Here is a 21199-nt window from a genome sequence, read left to right on the forward strand (position 1 = left end):
ATGCACCTAATTAAGTAATGATTTTATCTTTACTAGATGGTTATTAAAAGTGTAAATGTGGTTGAACCCTTTTAAAACTATAAAATAGCATTATCTCCTTCAGAACTCAAGGAATATCAAACCAAACAAATAATGGCAAAAGTGTGTCACTCTTTACACCTTTTCCTCAGATATGGGCTTCCTGGTACTCAGATGATTTCAACTATTACATTTTGTCATAAACAATAAGCTTAGAGTGGGATGAATTGGGAGATTGGGATTGACATATATACGATAATACGTATAAAATAGGTAACTAATAAGAACCTGCTGTATAAAAAAATTAATAAAATTCAAAAACAAAACGAAACAGTAAGCTTAGAATATGGCTTAGGTAGCCCATAAAGTGGCCAGTTTTCAGACAGTTAATACCATTAAGTTTTCTCTCTACTTTCTTATATTTTGGAAGAAAATTATTTTTAAAGGCAGGTACTACTGATTTAATGTTTCAAGACTTTGCTACTTTCATCCCGACTTGGTAGACCCAAAGGTCTACAAATTTTATGTTAAAATGTCCATATAGATTCTGGCAAGATGGTGGTGGAAGCATAATTATGAATATCCCCAACTCACCCTAACCATAAAAACAAATAGAGCAGAACCAAAAACCCTATGGATAGCATCTACAAGAAAACCAGGTGATAAGGTATCCCCTAGCCACAAAACCAGGTGATAAGGTATATCCCCCTCCTATGTATGAAGGAGGTGGGGACAAACTACCAACAGCTTCAAGAAGTGCCGTTAGGTACGCACTACAATGCTCAGAGGGCCATTCTGGGGACACCCACAGAAGCTGGCAGAGGACTCTGCAGGTTCCAACTTCCCTAGGAAGTACAGAGGGGATTGTGACCCATGTATTTCTAATGGGCTGGAATGTTCTGGGGTGGGAGAGGTCTGATCCCTATAAACTAACAAACTAGGTCAAAGCCCCACACTGAGGAGAAACTGCTAAAGATGAATCTAAGATGAGTTAAATAGGCAAAGGAAAGGAAAGGTTCAGATAAGTAGGGGCTGAGAACGGAGACTAAAAAAAAGTAAGATCTTAGGTGTAGAAAAGACAAGACCATTTTTTTCACCACTTTGTGAAAACAATGTTAAGTGGGTACTCTAGAACTGTGAAGCTAGAAAAGCTATAATGGCTCTAATAAGAGTATACGAAAACTCGTAGTGAACAACAGAAAAGAATAGCAGTTGAATTCCAAATACGTTCTTTAAAGAAAAAATAAGGAATAGAATGACATCCCTAGTATAGAAAATAAAATCATGCCAGAAAGACACAAAAAAAATGAAAACTATAACCTAATATTTCAAAAATGAGCTAAAAGAAATTAAATAAAAAGAAGGTATAAAGAACAGCCTAAATCAGAATTTTTAAAACTCAGAAATGAGCTGAGTGAATATATATATGTAATTGAATCACTTTGCTGTACACCAGAAACTAACACAACCTTGTAAATCAACTATACTTCAATTTAAAAAAAAAAAGGAAAAAAAGAAATGAACTGGAGAAAATAAAGATTTGAAAATGGAGATAAAGAAATAAGAATTAGAAATGAAAGGAAAAAATCATTTCAGAAATAAAGGGTAAATAAAAAGAACACAAGAGCAAATAAAATGAATAATGTCTCAAAAGAAGAAGATGGAAAGGAGAAAAAATTTTTTAATTCAAACGAATTATGAAGACATTAAAAGGATTTGAGAGAAAAAGATCAATACAAAAAGACAGGCAAAGAAGATCTAACATACACACAATGGGAGTTCCAAAAGCCAAGAAGAAGAATAGAACAAACAGCAAAAGCTACACTACAAGAAAGTTTGAAATTACAGTCAGCTCTCTGTGTCTGCAGGTTCCACAACCACAATACAGAGAGCTGGCTGTACTGTGCCATTTTATATAAGGAACTTGAGCATCCAGGATTTTGGTGGCCGTGGAGGTCCTGGAACCAACCCCTTGCAGATATGGGAGGATACTGTACTTACTAAAGTAGCACAGTATGTCCCTGAAAAAATCAACCCAGAGCATCTAACACTACAGAATTACTGGACTTCAAAGAATAAAGGCAAAAAACAGGCCTTTGGGTATCTAGGCAAACATACCAAGTTAAATATGAGGGAAAGAATATCAGATTGCCAGCAGACTTTGACAACACTTTATGGCAAAAGACAATATAGTAAAATATTAAAGATCCTTGAGCAAAGAAAAGATGAGCCAAGGATTTATATCAGACAACCTGACTTTTAAGTATAAAAGCGAAGGCTACAGACAAGCTGTTGTGAACATAATTCAGGAAGCACTTCCCATGAATGCTTCCTGAGGTATCTGTTAGAGGATGAGCTTCAGAAAACCAAAATGTCAGGAAAGACGGAACATAAGAACTAGTGGCAAGCATTAAACATATATTTACTTGTAGAACTAAGATTAAATGGTGGGGGCTTCCCTGCTGGTGCAGTGGTTTATGGTCCGCCTGCCGATGCAGGGGACACGGGTTTGTGCCCCGGTCCGGGAGGATCCCACATGCCGCGGAGCGGCTGGGCCCGTGAGCCATGGCCGCTGAGCCTGCGCGTCCGGTGCTCCGCAACGGGAGAGGCCACAACAGTGAGAGGCCCGCGTACAGCAAAAAAAAAAAAAAAAAAAAAAAAAAAAGATTAAATGGTGATAACAAAGGAGACAGCAGAGTATGTGATTGCTGTATATTCTGATAAAGTAGTTTTGGTGCAGTTATCAGAAAAATTAGGGGAGGGAGAGCATCTGCAAAGTAGAATATGCTTGCTGACGGCCTTATAGTAAAAGGCTATTACTTCAAATCCCAAGTAGGGGAGAAAAGGGAGAGGAAAGAACAGGCTACTAGCTAATTTAAATTGTTACTCACAGAAGGAAACCAATAGAAAATAGAGCCCCAGAAAGAGCGAACCAAGGGTATCATATAAAGGTATAAGTATAAAGGCAACCATTAGAAGAGAAAGCACAAATCTTTTTAAGTACCCAACGGTATATCCAAAAAAGGGAAAGAAAACAGAATAATAGAGGAACACACCATCTATTAAGTCGTCTTACTAAAAAAGAAATCAAACCTGAGTATGATCATACCTCTAAATGACCAATTTACAGGAAATTCAGGGAACAGAGAACATGTTCAACAGCACCACAGGAATGCAGCCAGCAGCATTCGGACTGTGGATAACTGCACAGGACTAATCCTCAGTTTTCTTCAACAAACACTGGAGAATAGAACCTATAAATAAGAAATGACTTAAAAGGCCGTATCAACGAACTGCCACATATGGCTCTTGCTTAGAGTCTATCAAATATTTATATATTCGTATATGTCTTTATATTTATTTTCAATAAGGGAAATGTGAATCCTGGCTACTGACACTGTGGAATTTTATTGCTTTGGAAGGCTGTGACATTGGCATTATCATTATGTTTAGGGAAGGGAACCTTTCTATTTTAGAGCTACATACTGAAAATGTTCACAGATGCAATTCTATGATGCTTATGCTTCAAAATAATGGGAGGGTGGAGGGAATTCCCTGGCGGTCCAGTGGTGAGGACATGGGCCTTCACTGCTGTGGACCCGGGTTCGTTCCCTGGTCGGGGAACTAAGATCCCACAAGCCGCGTGGGGCGGCCAAAAGAAAATGGGAGGATGAAGTGGGTAGAGGTGAAGCAGAAAGACTGGTGTTGATCCAACTGCTGAAGCTGGATGATAGGTATATGAGGGTTCGTTCACTATTCTCTGTGTGTGAGGTGGTCCCATGATAAATATATATATAACTACATTTCTATGTATTTTAAAGTTACATATTTTTTAAAGTTAACGTGAGATTCAATTCCTCCATCTTGAAATAAAATGGCTGCTAATAGGTTTTCAAATAAGCCAGCCTAGAAGTCAAAGGACACCCCCCTTTTTCTTTAAATCCTTTCCTAGTCAACTGATAGGAAACTTAAACAGGGTCTATTTAAATTTAGGCCCTGAAATTCTCACCCAAAACAATAGGTGCTAACCAATGATGATGACACCAGATAAAAAGAATTCTCTGGCTTAGAAACACTATAGACTTTCGTCAAATCTAAACCAAGTGCTTTAAGGCAACTGATTTCATAATGAAGCATCCACACTTGTATACCTAAAGCTGTTGGTTTCATCGAAATTGTTAACTGACGTGGTACCAGGCACCTGAGTATCTACCTTAATGCCTTCAATCACAGCTGTGGTCAGTGGATGCCTTCCTGCCCATAACTCAAGAGGGTACCACTTTCTGTCCCTGGACAGTCTTTATCTTGGATTCCTTCCTGAGGATCAATACTAAAGGCAGCACGAGTCCTACTCCAGGCCTAAGACTTGACAGAGAAGGAACTTTCCAGTTCTGGGCACAAACAGTGGCAATTCTCATCTGGGGGAGTCCCCGATTTGAAGCTGGAGGGCTTATCACTTCATGGAACTCTGAAAGGCCACCCTAAGGCTAAAATGCAAAGTCAGATGAAGTCACCCTGTCACCTCACCCAGTCTGGCTGCAGCAACACGGTGGCTAAATGGCGCTCTGCCAGACTCAAAAGTGCCATTAGTTAAATACAGGTATTATTAAAAACTGAAGGTGGTCAGATTTCAACAAGAAACAGATGAAAGAATTTAAAAAGGAGGTGCAGTGGCTTCCCTGGTGGTGCAGTGGTTGAGAGTCCGCCTGCCGATGCAGAGGACGCGGGTTCGTGCCCCGGTCCGGGAAGATCCCACATGCCGCGGAGCGGCTGGGCCCGTGAGCCATGGCCACTGAGCCTGCGCGTCCGGAGCCTGTGCTCCGCAACGGGAGAGGCCACAACAGTGAGAGGCCCGCGTACCGCAAAAAAAAAAAAAGGAGGTGCAGAGCCTCCAGTGCTTGGAGACATACTGGAGAGCATTCAGCCTGGACCCCTGAAGCATCCTCTCTCAGCTGTGAAAAAGCATTCTGGTCCATTCTGGGAAAAACGGTTCTAAAGCCACAGATGGACGATGCACTTTGGCACATTCAAGGCTCCACAAAGTCCTGAAAGTGAAGACACCTATCTGTGTTCCCCCGGCATTGCAGACATTTCTGCCACCCCCTTCGGTACATCCTTCATCAGTACATCCTCATACCTGCTGGAGAGGCTGAAGTTACAAAGACTGGAGCCGTGACGAGCTGGAAGGCTGGCGTGTGATGCTCAGCCCTTCCAAGGGCACTGGCGGGGCGGACAGGACTCAACTGACAAACATCTCACAGAGCTCCTCCTGAGTCGGCCCCGACCCAGGCCCTTCCCCAACCCACCCCTACCTAACTTCATTTTTGCGTCCTCTGGTCCCTCCTTCCCTGTGAACCCCGTCCCCCAACCCTCTGAGAAACCTTGCTTTTCTCTGCATTCTTCCTTAATTGACCATAATAAGAAACTGAAATAAATCTAAATGAAGGCGCTTTCTCTGAGAGACTCTAGACTTCTTCTTCCTTCTGGGCTCTTTGCGGACCTGGACTCATGAAAGAAAAAGAATTCACTAGAACATAAGCCTCAAGAGGACAAGGATTTCTGCCTGGTGTGTTTACAGCTATACCACTCGCCCCCCTACTGCGTCAATAATTGTTTGTGAACAAATCTATAAATTCCTGGTACGTGTAGGGTCCGTTTAAAAGATACTGAAGGGACTAACAGAATGAAACTGTAAATCTTAAGCACTACAGCTTTATGCCCAGAGTTGCTGTTCCAAGTTTTCCAAATGGAGAGAGAAGCCATCTGCACCTGCCTTGGATTTGTCCTCACCTGATGGCATGCCACTCACTACCTGAGCTCTTTCGGCATCCTGGCCAGCTCCTTCTTAGAAGGCAGTCATTCTGAAACAAAGGTGATCATTTAAAATACTATCCCTTGAAAAGACTGGAATGGAAATGAGGCTACACATTCAGATCTCCTAAAAAATTCATAAACCCTTCTACATATGCTAGTTTATTTTAAAAAGCTGGAAAGGGGGGTTCTTTTTCATGAAAGTGATACATTTTGCTTGAGCTAGAAACGTGTCTACTATTTCCCTGTAGTAAATATACTGACTATACTAAAATAAGGAGAAAAACCTTTAAACATCCCAATTAACTGTTTTCAAGTGGTGATTCTAATGACATATTTTTGGAGTAAGAATCCTGGTTTGACTTAACAATGACGAAAAGCCGAAAGACCAGTCCATGCAGTTTTACCAGACCATTCCTTGAAACGCAAATCTTCCATCAGCCGTTAAAAAAGAAATCTACATTGTGAAAATTAGGATGGAAATGCATTTTAACATTTATAAACTTTAAAACTTATCACTTTATAACGTACCCATAGTCTTTCCAAGTAGTATAATTTTCAATTTTTTAAACAATAGTGTTTTTTTTGTTTTTTTTTTTTTTTTGGCGGTACGCGGGCCTCTCACTGTTGGGGCCTCTCCCGTTGTGGAGCACAGGCTCCGGACACGCAGGCTCAGCGGCCATGGCTCACGCGCAGCCGCTCTGCGGCATGTGGGATCTTCCCGGACCGGGGCACGAACCCGTGTCCCCTGCATCGGCAGGCGGACTCCCAACCACTGCGCCACAAGGGAAGCCCGTAGTTTTGTTTTTTTTTAAGCATGCACTAGCCAGTAGAATAACAGCCAAATGCCACACAAAATCGCTAGTCAATGTTTTCCTCAGAAGTCACATCTACATTAGATCCCTTTCTATAAATACTTCCAATAAAAAGAGACACCAAATAATTTCCAAAGTTCTTTGTGACAACGCCACCTTTGTTCTAACCCTGCAAAGCAATTCCTCTGCTAACGAGTCTGCATAGGCCATCATATTTAAATTACTGGCAGCCCTGATTGCTTTCAAGAATTTTATAATACCCTTTGAAATAACGTGAGTCACCTGGGATAAACCCAAATGAAGTGGGATGTTTTGCCTCACTGAAGAACTTAAGAGACACAAGGGAAAAAGTAAGGATTTCTCCTTCTTTCATTTTCCCTATTATTTTTTAATTCATTAGGTCAAGAACAAGGCATTCCCTGGAAAGTACCATCACTCACACTCTTTCCTTAAGTGATAGATTTCTGCCCGCCACAAACAGCCACCTCCTCCCCAAGGCTCACTGCTTTGGGAAGGGCAGTGACCAGCACCCCTCATTACCTTTTAATGACCTTCTAAACGCAGGGCTAGGGAACCTACAGCAGAATCCCAAGATGGCCTAAGCCAGTCAGGACTCTTATCAGGCTTGGGGGTTTCATTTGTTGCCAGGTTGGTTGGTTGGTTGGTTGAACAAGTGAATTTATGCAGACTGTTACATTCCTGACTTATCATTTTAATAAATATTTAAAATCTGTTAAGAAGCAGAGACTCAAAGATCATCTCTTGCTACTATCAGATGTTGAGCCTACAAAACTTGTGATCTTGGCTGGGGCGGGGGGCGAGTAGGAGGTAGGGGAGGGTAATTAGCCCTGGACTTAAAAGCAACTCAAAGTACACATCCGTGGACCTACTCTGGATTTGCATTGTGCATACCATATATGTAATATCATGCAAAAGTGAGACCTATTAAAAAAAAAGTGAGACCTATACTCTTCCGTTTTTTAAAGTTATTTCTCTGAGTAAGCACCTACTTGACCAGATGACACATACAAAAATCTCACCACATATGGTACCACAGGAGACACTGCAGTTACTGAAGAAACATCCAGGTGCCCTAAAACTTATCCTATCTCATCTTCTGCTAGTCTCCACAGAGGTTTTTTTCTATGGGAGTCTTTCAGCTGACTGTAAACCTCTACTTCTGCTGTTCACACCTTGACCAATTCCTGCCCCATTCCTCAAGATTTAACTCAGGTCCCAGATCTTCCTTGGAATCAGCCATTCTACTCAAGAAATGATGCTCATTCCTCCAACCCAATGCAAATGAATATGTGTCCTGGCTTCAGGACCAGCACAAGTATTTAAATCTTATTACAAATCTTAACTATGTGAACATCTACACCAAGCACTTACGTTTCCACAGATCCCAGGCTCCTTGAAGGTAGGGATCACATCTCAGAAATCATCATGCATGTTGACAGGACAAGTGAAATGATGTAATCAACCAGAGACTGCCCAATTGCAATTTCATTTCTACCACCTTCCCCTGCTGGACCACTGGCTGATCTAACGTGCCACTGAGCCATGACCACGAAATGACCAAAGGGAAGGGACAGGTGGGAAGGGAAGTGAGGGTGCTGGGTAAACCCCAGACTGAACAGTCCATCCCTGAGTAATCAAGGGAAAAGGACTTCCTTCACCCTTACAGATCTGTCAGCCTAAATGCAGCATGGCTGGCTGTGTCTCAGAATCAACAGTCAGTCGGGTGGATCACAGAGCACAGTCATTCTTAGGTTAGGGCTAATTATGGTCGATTATAGATTTCTCCAGACCTCGAACTTCCTTGTTTTGGGCACTTATTTTGGCACTCAGCTTAAGCTATCGTGCACTTGCACAATTCATTCTGTGGTTAGATCCACTGTCCCCAACTCCAATAGATCGATCAATAACCCCTTTTTAGGTGTGAGTTCTTTATTGGCTATTTTCAATATAACCAAAAACTGTAAGGGTCGTGTTAGAGTCTACCCAGAATTTATAAGAAACAGTCCAGCCCACAGCCGAGGCAGTGAAGAGAGAAAAACAGCTGGTTATTTTATTTAGAAAGATTTCAGCTAGGCCCTTAAAGGGTCATCAAGCCAACTGAGGTGGGCAGGACCTAACCATTTCAGAATGACAATTACTTTTGGCTTTTCTCATACCTATAGCCAAGGCCCTATAACTCTGGTAACACAATAAAGTCTTTTCCAACCCTTCCAATCAAAGAATTTTCCCTTAAAAAAAAAAAAAAAGCCTCAATTTCTTTCTGGGGCAATTTCAACTATTCTCATTTTGTCCCATTCTTCACTCACATACTACAAATATTTGAAGACTGTCATTCACTAAACCTTCCTTTACCTTATCTTCTCCAGGCTTCATAAATCCAATTCTTTAAGTTGCCCTCAAAGGGCCTATTTCCCAAAGCTTTAATCAACTCTACGTCCTCTTCCGTGCCTAAAACATCCATTTTGTTCTCTGAGAAAACCAATAAACATACTTTTAAAATAGTCTCATGCAGAGACTAAATGAAGAATTATCTTCTTGCCATCGACTTCTTTTCATGAAAATTTACTTTTCATTACACGACGGGTACACAACACACAATTCTTTAGGATCCCCAAATCCTACTGTAATATTATAGAGCCATGGTCTGTGACCTTTGAGGTTTAGTTTTTAACATGGACATGACCCTAAGAAGATTTTCATTTATATCTATCATCGTGTCTGTGAAATTGTCAAGTAAATGCAGCCTGTAAATAATCAATAAACAAACATAGCAGAGTCCAGCATCTTATGGCCTCTTTCAAACGGGCTCCTCTTCTTGGCTTTATTTCTGTGAACTCCACAGCACCCCCGGATCTCCGTTACCACACCCACAATAGTTCCTGTTCCCCTTCCCCACAATCTCGTAGTGCCTGGCACATCCAAGATGCCTGTAAATTTGCCAAGCAAACTAACTAAGTCTGCCACCTTTATCTTCCTCATGTCTCTTAAGTGTTCCCCCTTCTTTCCAGAGCATGCACCCCAACACGCAAGCACTCACTCCTTCATCCAGAGACCACCTAACCATCTAAAGAGTATGATCGGGCTTCCCTGGTGGCGCAGTGGTTGAGAGTCCACCTGCTGATGCAGGGGACACGGGTTCGTGCCCCGGTCCGGGAAGATCCCACGTGCCGCGGAGCGGCTAGGCCCGTGAGCCATGGCCGCTGAGCCTGCGCGTCCGGAGCCTGTGCTCCGCAACGGGAGAGGCCACAACAGTGAGAGGCCCGCGTACCGCAAAAAAAAAAAAAAAAAAAAAGAGTATGACCGAAGGTCCCTCTCTCTGCCCAGCTCCCCACCAACACATAGCTCTCAGCTGTGGGCCTAACCATCCTAACAGAGGCCCCTCAGAAACTCTCCGTTAGATATTTGTACACCCATGTTCATAACAGCATTCGTCACAATAGCCAAAAGGGGCACGCAACACAAGTGTTCATCGATGGATGAATGGAGAAAAAAATGTGGTCGGTACATACATATACATATACATACACTGCCTTCCTTAAAAAGGAAGGAAATTCTGACATGCGCTGTAACACAGATAAACCTTGAGGACAGTATGCTAAATGAAATAAGGCAGTCACGAAGACAAATACGGAATGAGGTCCCTAGAGGGTCAAACTCATACAGACAGAAAGTAGAATAATGGTTGTCAGGGGCTCAGCGTTTCATGGGTAGAGAGGGTTTTGGTTTTGCAAGATGTAAGTGTTCTGGACATGGGTTACACAACAATGTGAATGTAATTAACACCACTGAACTGTACACCAAAAAAATGGTTAAGATGGTAAATTTAATGTTATGTGCATTTTACTAACATTTAAACACACACACACACACACACACACACACACACACACACACACACGCCTCCCTTAGTTTTGGCTGCCCACAGCAAGGGGATGTCCAAGTTTTTGGAGCAGGTTGGGGAGTGCGCTTAACAGGACAGAATAGTAGAGCGAACAGCCCTGGACCAGCAAGCAAAGCTGGGAGGGCCACTACTGGGTCAAGTCTACCGTAGCCTTGACTTCAAAGTTCTTTTCAGAATCTGGACCAAACTCAACACTAAATATACCCTCTCCCTCCAATATACCCTAAATATACCCTCTAGCTCCTTGAGGCTAATCAGAGTCCACCTTTCCAGCCTCTTCGCCTCCAATTCTCTACCCCCAGTCCTAACACCAACTGAAAGATCTGAAAATCTTCAAATAAGATCTTAATCTCTTGCTCCCTGTTTCAGGAGCTTTTTCCAACACAAGCCTCAACTACAGACACTCTACCCTCTTTTAAAGTTTAGAAATTAATGTCAAATATTATCTCCCATGTGGACTGATCCCTGATCTCTATCACATGCCCACCAAGACGTAAACTCCTCTCCTGTGAAATATGGCCTGGGCACTTTGCACTTCTTATGACACCAATTCTCTCTTTGAATTGTTGGCTCTGCTCTTACTCTGTTCCTACCCCACCCCCAGAGCCCACACATATAGTCCCTACAAGGACCAAGGCATAAGGATTGATCATCCTTTGTTAAACTGAATCTGAAATGTTGGCTCAGCATTCACTAGTTCAAAGCTCTGTACAAGTGCTGGAGAACAGGAGAGAAGTTAAACCAGTACTGCCTGAGCACTGCTGTGTGTCCAGCCCATGGCAACGGACAAGTTCAGCTTGGTCCCTCACAGCTAGGGAAGGGCCTCATATAGTCACGGAAAAGCTCCTCCCTTCTCAAGGTGCTTTCAATGCCACTTTACAAGGCAATATTGGGTTCATGGACCCTCTGTGAGCTACACTTACTTATTCACTGAGAAAATGGGTCATTGACAGAACTTTCGCCTCCTAAACTTTTATCCAGAAAGCTATATTCCCTTTGGTGGAAAGCAGCCTGTGAATAAGGTTAAACAAAGAACCAGGGAGAGAAGTATGCATTAACACTAACTGTGAACCTTTTAAAAACCGAGACATTGAATGGATAAGCTTCATCTTAATACTAAAAGAAACCCCTCTATATAATCTGGTTTAAAACCATTTCCAAATTTCTTTCCTAAGAGACAAACGCTGAAAAAGAAACAAAATCAGCCTGATGGTGGAGTCCCCATGGCTTCCCTGTAAGGGACGGTATGCAAAGTGTGTTTCATGCATGATCTAATTTACTCCTTTCAGTAGGCCTATGCCATCATCCCCATTTTACAGATGAGGAATTGAAGCTTAAGCAGAGGTGAAGGGTCTCGTCCCAGGTCACAGAGCTGGCAAGAGGCCAAGCTGGACAAACTTGTCAACTTCAGAGCCCAAACTCTTAACTCTGATGCCTCATGCCCTGAATAACAATTTAGCTTAAACTTTAAAGTTTGCAAAAGCCTTAAAACCTAACTGTCAGAAAGGTATGCAGCGGAAAATACCTAACCAACACATTTCATAACCAAAATGTAAGCATCAAGGCTAAAGCATAAGATGAATGGAAAAATTAGAAGGTATGAATGTTTTCACTAGAGAAATCTTCTGGGAGATATATGTATACATATAGCTGGTTCACTTTGTTATACAGCAGAAACTAACACAACATTGTAAAGCAATTATACTCCAATAAAGATGTTGAAAAAAAATCTTCTGGGTTTTTCTCCCCCCCCCCCCCGCGGAAAAAATAGTCAAAGGTCTGTCTTTAACACTAGTGATTCCCAACTGTTTTGTCAAAAGCTATGTAAAACTCAAGACAAAAATTAAAGTTTATTTCATTTTAAAAGCTGTCAAGTTAGTACCTATTGGTATCTGCGTGCAAGGATTATAAAGAGAAATAGTCAGATTCTACATACTCATGGAATTTCTTCATTTGTTAGGTGCCTATGCCATCCCAGACCCTGTGCCAAGTATCTTTACAAGAATCTGTTTCTAATCTTTAGAGTACGCACATTAGAGAAGGCATTATTCCCATTTTAGGGACAGCAATAATTCCTAATTTACAGATAATAAATATGTACAGAGCTTGACATGTGTTGAGCTTATACCATGAGCGTGCCGGGCAGTACCATTCTAAAAACTTTATATGTAGCCACACATTTACTGGCACAGAGAGGTTAAGTAATTTTCCCAAAGTCACACAGCTAAAACTAGGATGAAAAGAGTGCAGCTCAGCAAGGGTAAGCAATTTGTTCCGAAGTCACAAAGCTGTCGGTCATGGAGCCAGCAGACTAATACAAGGCTGTTTTCATTCCTTAGGCCTGTGCTCCTTCCACTAAGTACCTGCGTGGTCCCACCTGTGCTCACTGGGACCCAAGGCTAAATGCCTAAAAGCCTGACTGGCAGTATAGAGTGGTACTGTCTAGAGCAATGGAAAGAGTAGAGGTCCCATCTAAAGACGGGGAGTTTTCGATTCTTCGAGAGAATAAAGAAACCTAGATCTTGATATAAAGTCTCCATATTTTAAATACTGCCCCAGTGTTTTCTAAAAAAGCATCACGTGGGCCAAACGAAACACATCCAAGCAAGGGCTATGAGTTTGCAATTAAGAGTCTGAAGTCAAAAGATGGGCTGTCTCGGGTCCAAAATGTCAAGAGACTAAGAGCTGCCAGGCTAGGCTTCCTCACAAGTCCTCTCTGCTTTCAACAAAGATTTACACTGGATTCGGCCTAGATTCAAACTTTTTCCTCTGGTGACTCCCTTGCAGGCCCTCTTCACTCTGGATTTGCAGCCACGAAAATATCTATTCAAGTTACAGAGACTGCAGGTGAAATTTTGCATGCTTAGGATTTCTTCAAACGTCCTTCAGTCCCCTTTTTAAAAAAGTTCCCATATGTGAATGAAGCAACATTAAGCACTTCCCTAGCCTATCAGCTGTTTAAACTAAATTCATTCTGGAGAAAATGCCGCTGCAGCCTTGACCGCTGCCTTTGAAGGGGTCCCTGCACTGCAGTCCAGCTTCAAGAATTCCCGCTCAGGACACCGCGGCTCATTTCCTGGTGTCCTTCTTTAATCAGCTGGGGGAGACTTGAGGAAATGAGTCAAAATCCTCAGGGCAACTTCTAAGGGCCATCAACAACAGCAGCAAAATCCATCACAACAACATCTGTACATAAACGTGCTCCAAGGGAAGCCCACAAAATAACTTGGCACATTTCTGATGAGCATTTGTTTTGGAAAAAGAAAGGCTTGGAGTGTCGAGCTGCCATTATATCTCACTGTGCTCGTCCAGGGTAAACAGCCAATGATGTCACCCATCACTGGGGCTTTTCTCTCTCACAAGTACCCCACAAGCATATAATGCTAAGACCACTTTTAGTTTTTTGCAGTGGGGATGGAAAAAAATTTCAACTAACTTGCACCATCATGTTAGAGACAGTGCATCTTCATTTTGGAGGGACTCTACCTGGAATAGGACAGCTAACACCTAAAGCCCTCATACCCAGCGTCAAATGCCTACAAACGCCTCAGGGAAGCTATCACTGAATGACTCCCCCTTCAATGAATACTTCCCTCAAATTGAGAACACTAACTCAGACATCGTATGACAGGAAACCTAAGTCTTTTTCACCAACAATGGGAAAGTAATGATCTTGGCCATCCTACATTCCCAGAACCTCCAACAATGCCTGGCATATGACATAGAATAGTTTCAAATAAATCTCAATTTATAACTGATTCTTAGAAATCATGTGACTGGAAATACAGCTGGGCATATGGGGCCAACCTCAGGCTTCACCCCTGATTATTCTGGGAACTCGCTTATCCTCAGCCAGTTTCTCCAGCTTTAATGGTAGGGATGGTAACAAGACTACCTCCAGAGCTTGCTGAGAGGACTGGAAATTGCAGGCAAAGGTCCCAGCATTGGGTCTGGCACTAACGTGAAATTGGAGGCACCCCAGAAAACGTGTTGCAATAGCACAGCATGAATGGTTTATAAAGTCTGAAGAAAAAATGTGTGGGTGGGTGGGAAACACCAGAAAGTGGATAAATGAATTATCTGGGTTCCCTTTTATACGACCATCATGTTATTTCCAGCAGGACAGTAATTCAGAATGTTATGTGTCCAGCTGCTGGGGATGACTCTAGCCTCACACCTGCAGGAACGAGGGGAGAGTATGATTCACTATTCACTGCAGGTTCATCCTGCTGGGCACAGGAGTTGTAAACACTGGGGCGGGGCGGGCCTGGTGATGGTGGAGGGTCCTGCAGAGTTGGCACCTCCTAGGCCTCAAAGGGAAACTGTAGGGGAGCATGTTTGGACTGGAGAAACACACATCTCCCTGCTTTAACCAGAGGCAGACCAGCAGGACACCACCAAGCGGTCGCTGTGACCAGGAGGCAGTGGAATTTCAAGGAGGCAGGAAGGATTCAGGGAAAGAGTTCAGAAGAAGTGTAGAGTCTACGCTCATAACACTGGAAGAGGAGAATTTGGGACCCGAAGGATCCTTCATGGTGCAGACCCCTTGCTGCCCTGTTGAGGACCCCGGGCGCCCACAAATTTAAGGGACTGGCACAACGGCACACAGCCAATAGAAGCTGAGAAAAGGAGAACCAGAAAGGCAGCACAAGCCTTTGTCACTACACCACACTGCCCCCCAGGAGCCAGACCTTAAAATCCCCTTCGCCAAAAAATCTGTTCGATGGAGCCGGCTAATTATGAGGAATAAGGGAGCAATGGATTCATTTAATTTAAAAAATGGGAAATAGTATGTGTAGTCTACCTTTCTTGTGTGCCCGATGGGTCCACTGCACACCCCTTCACTGAAATTAAAATGTCAAGGCACAAAGATGGAAAGGACCAAACGTCTAATTTGAAGCTTAGGCAGTCAAATCCGCCACGGGAATCCGGACACTCATTCATGATCCCTCCTACCTCTCTTCCCCCACAGGAAAGCCCTCACAATGCCTTATAAGACCGGGAAGGGGAAGGCTGCATCTTAAGACTTTATGGGAAAACCGATCAGCAGTACATAGAGTCCCACAATAGTCATAGCGATGCTTCCTTTGGAGTCCTTGAATTCCAGTTCAGACTCACTTTCTATCCTTACATCATCAAGTTAGCCTTAAAGGTTAAAAAAAAAAAATGACCTGGGAAAAAGCAGGGCTTCAGGGGTTAGTCGGGTGACCTGCACTCGCTTGCGCACCAGCGACGCCCAGAAAAAAAGAGAAGGGGCAGGAATCTGAGGGCTTCCAGGAGCCTGCAAATCCTCCTCCACCTGAAGACCCAAGTTCCCGCGCAGATATAACCGATTTTCATAACAGCTTTAAGATATAAGTAAGATTTGCAGAAAGTTCCACTCCATCTCCCACCCCTCACCTCAGGCAGCCCTTCAGTAGAGATATCATATGGGAGGGGGTGTTGCGAATCTCAAAATTCCCAAAGAAAACAGGGACCTGCGATTACAGGTCGCAGACACCGTGTAGAGGGGCTTGCAGAGCCCTGTCAGCCTGGCCGGGTACTCCGGCCGTGCGTGGGTGGCGGCTGGGGTCAGGAACCGCAGGGTCCCGGCGCACCGTCCCCGCCTCCCCCGGGAGCAGGCAGCAAACGCAGCCCTCAGCCGCTCCGAGGCGCGTTGCAGGAAAGAAACGGCACCCGGCAGAAAGGGGCGAGCCTCGGGCACAGAATCTACAAAAGCAAAAAGTCTGCAACCTAGCGGCTGCTTTCCACACGCCCTACCCAAGTTGTCTCCGGAGCCGCACCTCCAGGTTCGCGGCCACAGAGCCGCACGCGGCACGCTCCCCGTGCAAAAGGCATAACCGGAGGACCCGAGGACAACGCAGTCTTCGACTCGGGTCCAGGATGGCGCCTGGAGCAGAAGAGGCAGCGGGTCCGTCCCCTGCTCTGGGGCACAAAGAGCGCCGCGGTTTGGAAAGCTGCCGCCGCAGAGCAAAGAAAAGGCTCTCCTCCAACTTCGCCCTCCGCGCGGCTGAGAACCTGCGGGCCGGTCCTCCGGTGCGCCGGTCACACACGCACAACTTTTAACAAAAGGAAGCAGCGGTCGCGCCTCGCCCGGCGGAGATTAACGCGCTGCATGCGAACCACCTCGCCGCCCGCCTCTGCGCCCGCTCACCCTCCGCACAAAAGCATCCCCAAACTCGCACGCAACCCGCTGCCCTCAGCCTCACCTCGCTCAGCCTAAGCCCCCCTCGCCGCCCCCATTCCCGGAAGACCCCCGGCTCAGCGCGCCCACCACCAGCGACAGGGGGCTCCCTGCGCAGGTGAGCAGGGCAGGGCGCAGGAGAGTCCCAGGGCCGCCCCGAATCTTCCCGGAGGCTGAAATGCCCCGTCACCAGAGGGCCGGCAACCACCTCTCCCGACACACCCCAACGTGTTCGGGCCCTAGGGGGGCACAGGGTGAGCCGGGGAACGCGGTCCGGGTGCCCGCAGCGCCCTCCCACCTGTCTGGACGCGGAGCAGGAGCACCAGGACGAAGAGGAAATCCCAGGCGCCGCGAGCGCCTCTCATCGCGGTGGCTGCGCTGGGAGCGGAGCTCCGTTCCACGTTCCTGCTCTCGCCCAAGTGCACTGAGCGCGGCAAAGCCGGGCCCCCAGAGCTGCGAGCGCCGAGCAGCGGCCCCTCCTCCCAGCGCCCTCCCACTGCGTGCCGGCCACGCCCCTTCTCCGCGCCCCTCCTCGCCTCCCCTCCCTCCCTCCCCCACTCCAGGGTCTTGCTCCCTGGCTGCGGCGTCTGACCCCTGCTCCTTCGACGAGCTGATCCCGGGGGACCGAGCCCGCGGGTAGGGAGCGGGCACACCGGCCCTCGCCGCCCGCTCCTGACCCCAGAGCCCCTTCATCTCTCCACCTCTTCTCTCCTGTGATATAGTAGGGCTGCCAGAGGCAGTTCCCGGACGAGAGTGGCGCTGCCCACGGGCTTTGTGAAGCTGGGCACCACGCGCACATCAGGGGACCGGCCCGCCACCTGGCAGGTGCTCCCCAGACAATAAAGGTCCGCCTCCGCCCCTCGAGCACGCTCCCGAGGGAGGAGGCTGGACGCCGCTAGTGGTGGAAGGTGGTGCGGGGGACAGGAACGGGGGGGAGGGGGGGCGATGGGATTGGGCCCCGACATTCTTCTCTATTCCTGTTATTCGAGGGGGATCAAGCGTGGCGCCAGGCGCCGCGGTAAAAAGCTGAGCCCAGGCGTGGGTAATTATTAATGCTCTGTTTCTCCACCTGCTCCTCAACCTGTAAGATCACAGTTGGTTTCTATTGGTCGGTGTGGCCTCTGCCCAACAAGCCCCTGCTGAGACCTTTCTGGAGACTGGGGCTTTGGGGTGGGAAGGGGCCTTGAGAAGTTTACTCTGGGAACCCGAGTTTTTAAATCCATTTGCGCCAAAGTCGTTGTTCTGGAAGCCCTCTGGGCGCCTTTTTTTTTTTTTTCCTGTAGGGTTTCTCTGCCTCTCTATCAGACGACAGTTACAGGGGTGGGGATTCTTGTGTTCTTCTTAGCTGCCCTAGCCTGTACCAAGGCAAAACAATAGTAAAATGATCTTCTTAAGCCAAGTTTCACGGCCTCGGAAGTGCTTTACCCAAGGAAACAACAGTATCTGTATGGGGTTTTATAGTTCCTCCTTAGGCTGAATGCTATTTCATGCTCACAGTAACAGCTCTGTGAGGTCGCGGAACAGATATGTATATTATTTCAATTCTAAAAGTAGCCCAAGATCACACAGCTAAAAGAGGGGAGACCCAGTCATTATAAGACTGACCCCAGTGTATGATGAGCTTTCCCTGTGCATTCTAATAAATCAGTAAACACCTCTCCAGAAATCTTCAGAATGGAAAAGAAATGGGAAGTGCCCATAAGAAAAAGCTATGGAATCATTTAGATACACCTAGACTCTTCTCTAAAGTAGCAGCCAAAATTTATAATTAACCAATTCTCTGCCACCCTCTTTATTTAATATTGAAAGCTCACCTGTTTGATGTTGATAGGACCTAAATTGGTTTAAGAAAAGTGACTTTTAAAGCTAATCACTTGGACTTCCCTGGTGTGGCGCAGTGGTTAAGAATCCGCCTGTCAATTCAGGGGAGGTAGGAGTTCGAGCCCTGGCCCGGGGAAAATCCCACATGCTGCGGAGCAACTAAGCCCATGCGCCACAACTACTGAGCCTGCACTCTAGAGCCCACTAACGACAACTACTGAAGCACGTGTGCCTAGAGCCCCTGCTCTGCAATAAGAGAAGCCACCGCAATGAGAAGCCTGCGCACCACAAGAGGAGTAGCCCCCGCTTGCTGCAACTAGGAAGCCCGCGCACAGCCACGAAAACCCAACGCAGCCAAATATAAATAAATAAAATAAATAAATTTTTTAAAAAAGCTAATCACTTAAAAATTATCACTACTTCATCAATATATATGATCGCCTCTCTTTAAGTGTTTTTATTTATTCATTCAATAAGCATCTAAGTGTCTACTGTGAACGAGGACGGGCTAGGCACTGGGAGGACCATTATTCATAGACAGGTGTGGGTCCTGCCACAGTTTTTACAGTCAAGTGTGGGAACCCACACCCCAATGTCCTAGCAAATGGTTCAAGGCACACAGCTGTGGGAGAACTGAAATTTAAAGGGCTCCGTGCTCAGGACCATCAGACGACATCTTCTTCTTAAAATGACAGAGATAAAACCTACCATGCAAAGCAATCATAAGTTTCTAGGATCTTGATTTATTTCTAAAATCATTCGTAGTGGGGGAAAAAATCACTATGTGTTAAAAATATCAACATTTTGCCTGAAAGAAAATTTACAATTTTCTTCTTCAATCAACTGATATTGGAGAGGATAACAAGTCTTCAGAAGAGTGGCTGAAAAGAGACCATATTGCAATTTAATTCTAGGCAGGAAACGTCTATCAGAAAAAAAAAAAACCAAAAACAATAGGGAATTATACAATGCTGGACTATCATTCATGTTCACCATTCAAAAACACCTATGAGCACCTAGGTAGGCATACGATACAAAAATCAGTGAGACAGAGTCTCTACCTAGAGGGATTCTTGTTCCAGGAGGAAAAACAGATACCCAAATAAGAAACTATAATATCTGTTAACAGGGCTCGTGTTCAGCCTGTACATACCCAGGCTGGCCATATCGGTTGGTAGAATATTGAAATCTTTCTGTACTGATTGGAAACAAACCTACCTCCCTAAACACCTTAGTACCCTCTCACTCCAACTCCTCCCTTGAGATACCCCAAATCTCCCCAGATCCAGCAATTAAAGGTTTAATGACAGGCACAACAGAGAGCTTCCAGTCCTTGTGGCTTTAGGGTTATTAGCTATTTTTAATAGTACCCCCTGCCAGCTATGTACTAAAAGGAGGCATATAGAAGGTGCTATGAGTGAACTTCCAGGGGAATGAACTATACTTTAGATCATGTCCAATAGAAACATTTACAATAATGGAAATGTTTTATGTCTCTGGTACAATTTGTGGGACCAGTTCTGTACTCTGTTTTGTGATTGGCCCTGGACCCTTTCATGGATTATACTTTATGTATTTTTATTGTTTTCGTAATTGTATTAATGAGAACTCTTGATTGCAATTGTAGAAGTTGTAAACTAGTTTATGCAAACAAGGAAACCTAAAATGTATTAGCCCAGATAACTGGAAAGTCAAGGGGTGATAATGTCCCAGACTTGCCTAGATCTAAGAGCTCAAAGTCATCAGACTTGAAGGTGGGGTGTGTGTGTGTTTGTGTGTGTGTGTGAACACACATGCATTCTTTTTCATCTCCATCCTTCAGCAATGCTTTCCTGTATTGCTTCCCTGACCTCATATGCAGCTCTAGACTTATAGCTCATTAGTACCAATGCAAGCAGAGCTTTTCTGCCCTCAGGAACATCTCCTGCAGAAGTACTGATTTGGCTTAAGTCACATGCCCATCTAGAACCAGTCACTGAAGCCAAACAGATGGAACATGAGGATGGGCCAGGCCTGGGTCACATGCCCATCCCTGGAGCTAGGGTTGGGGGCCCACTTCATCCACATCACGAGGGAATGGGGAGGACTGTGTTCTCAAAGAAAAACCGAGGTCCTCTCAACAGAAGAAGGAGGAATGATGCTGCAAAAAGAGAACCAAAAATGTTCAGTATAGTCTCACACAGCCCAAATCTGTAATTTGAAGAGTTTTTATATTTCTGATTCTAAAAGTAAAGATGCTTATTGTAGAAAATTTAGAAAATACCAAAAATTATAATGAACAAAACAAAACAAAAATCACCCAGGTATAATTACTGAAGAGTTCATTTTGGTATGTTACTTTTTTTTTTTTTTTACAGAGCCAAGCAAAGCAATTCTTTCTTTCCTTCCTTCCTTCCTTCTTTCTTTCTTTCTTTCTTTCTTTCTTTCTTTCTTTCTTTCTTTCTTTCTTTCTTTCTTTTCTTTCTTTCTTTCTTTCTTTCTTTTGCTATGTTGGGTCTTCGTTGCTGCTCACAGGCCCTTTCTAATTGCGGTGAGCGAGGGCCACTCTTCATTGCGGTACGCAGAAGCATGGGCTCTAGGCACTCGGGCCTCAGCAGCTGTGGCACGTGGTCTCAGTAGCTGTGGCTC

At 44.8% G+C, this 21199-nt stretch overlaps 1 protein-coding gene across 1 annotated transcript in view; it reads right to left on the bottom strand.

Annotated features, from left to right (window-relative positions):
- Positions 1-17115, bottom strand: part of KIT (KIT proto-oncogene, receptor tyrosine kinase) — an 84257-nt gene extending 67142 nt beyond the window's left edge. Inside the window, exon 1 of the mRNA XM_060147276.1 lies at positions 17049-17115. Coding sequence (XP_060003259.1) covers positions 17049-17115 — 67 coding nt within the window. The remainder of the gene's footprint in view (positions 1-17048) is intronic.
- Positions 17116-21199: the final 4084 nt, after the last annotated feature.

This window comes from Lagenorhynchus albirostris, chromosome 4 (assembly GCF_949774975.1).
Source record: "Lagenorhynchus albirostris chromosome 4, mLagAlb1.1, whole genome shotgun sequence".
In the NCBI taxonomy this organism is placed as follows: Eukaryota; Metazoa; Chordata; class Mammalia; order Artiodactyla; family Delphinidae; genus Lagenorhynchus; species Lagenorhynchus albirostris.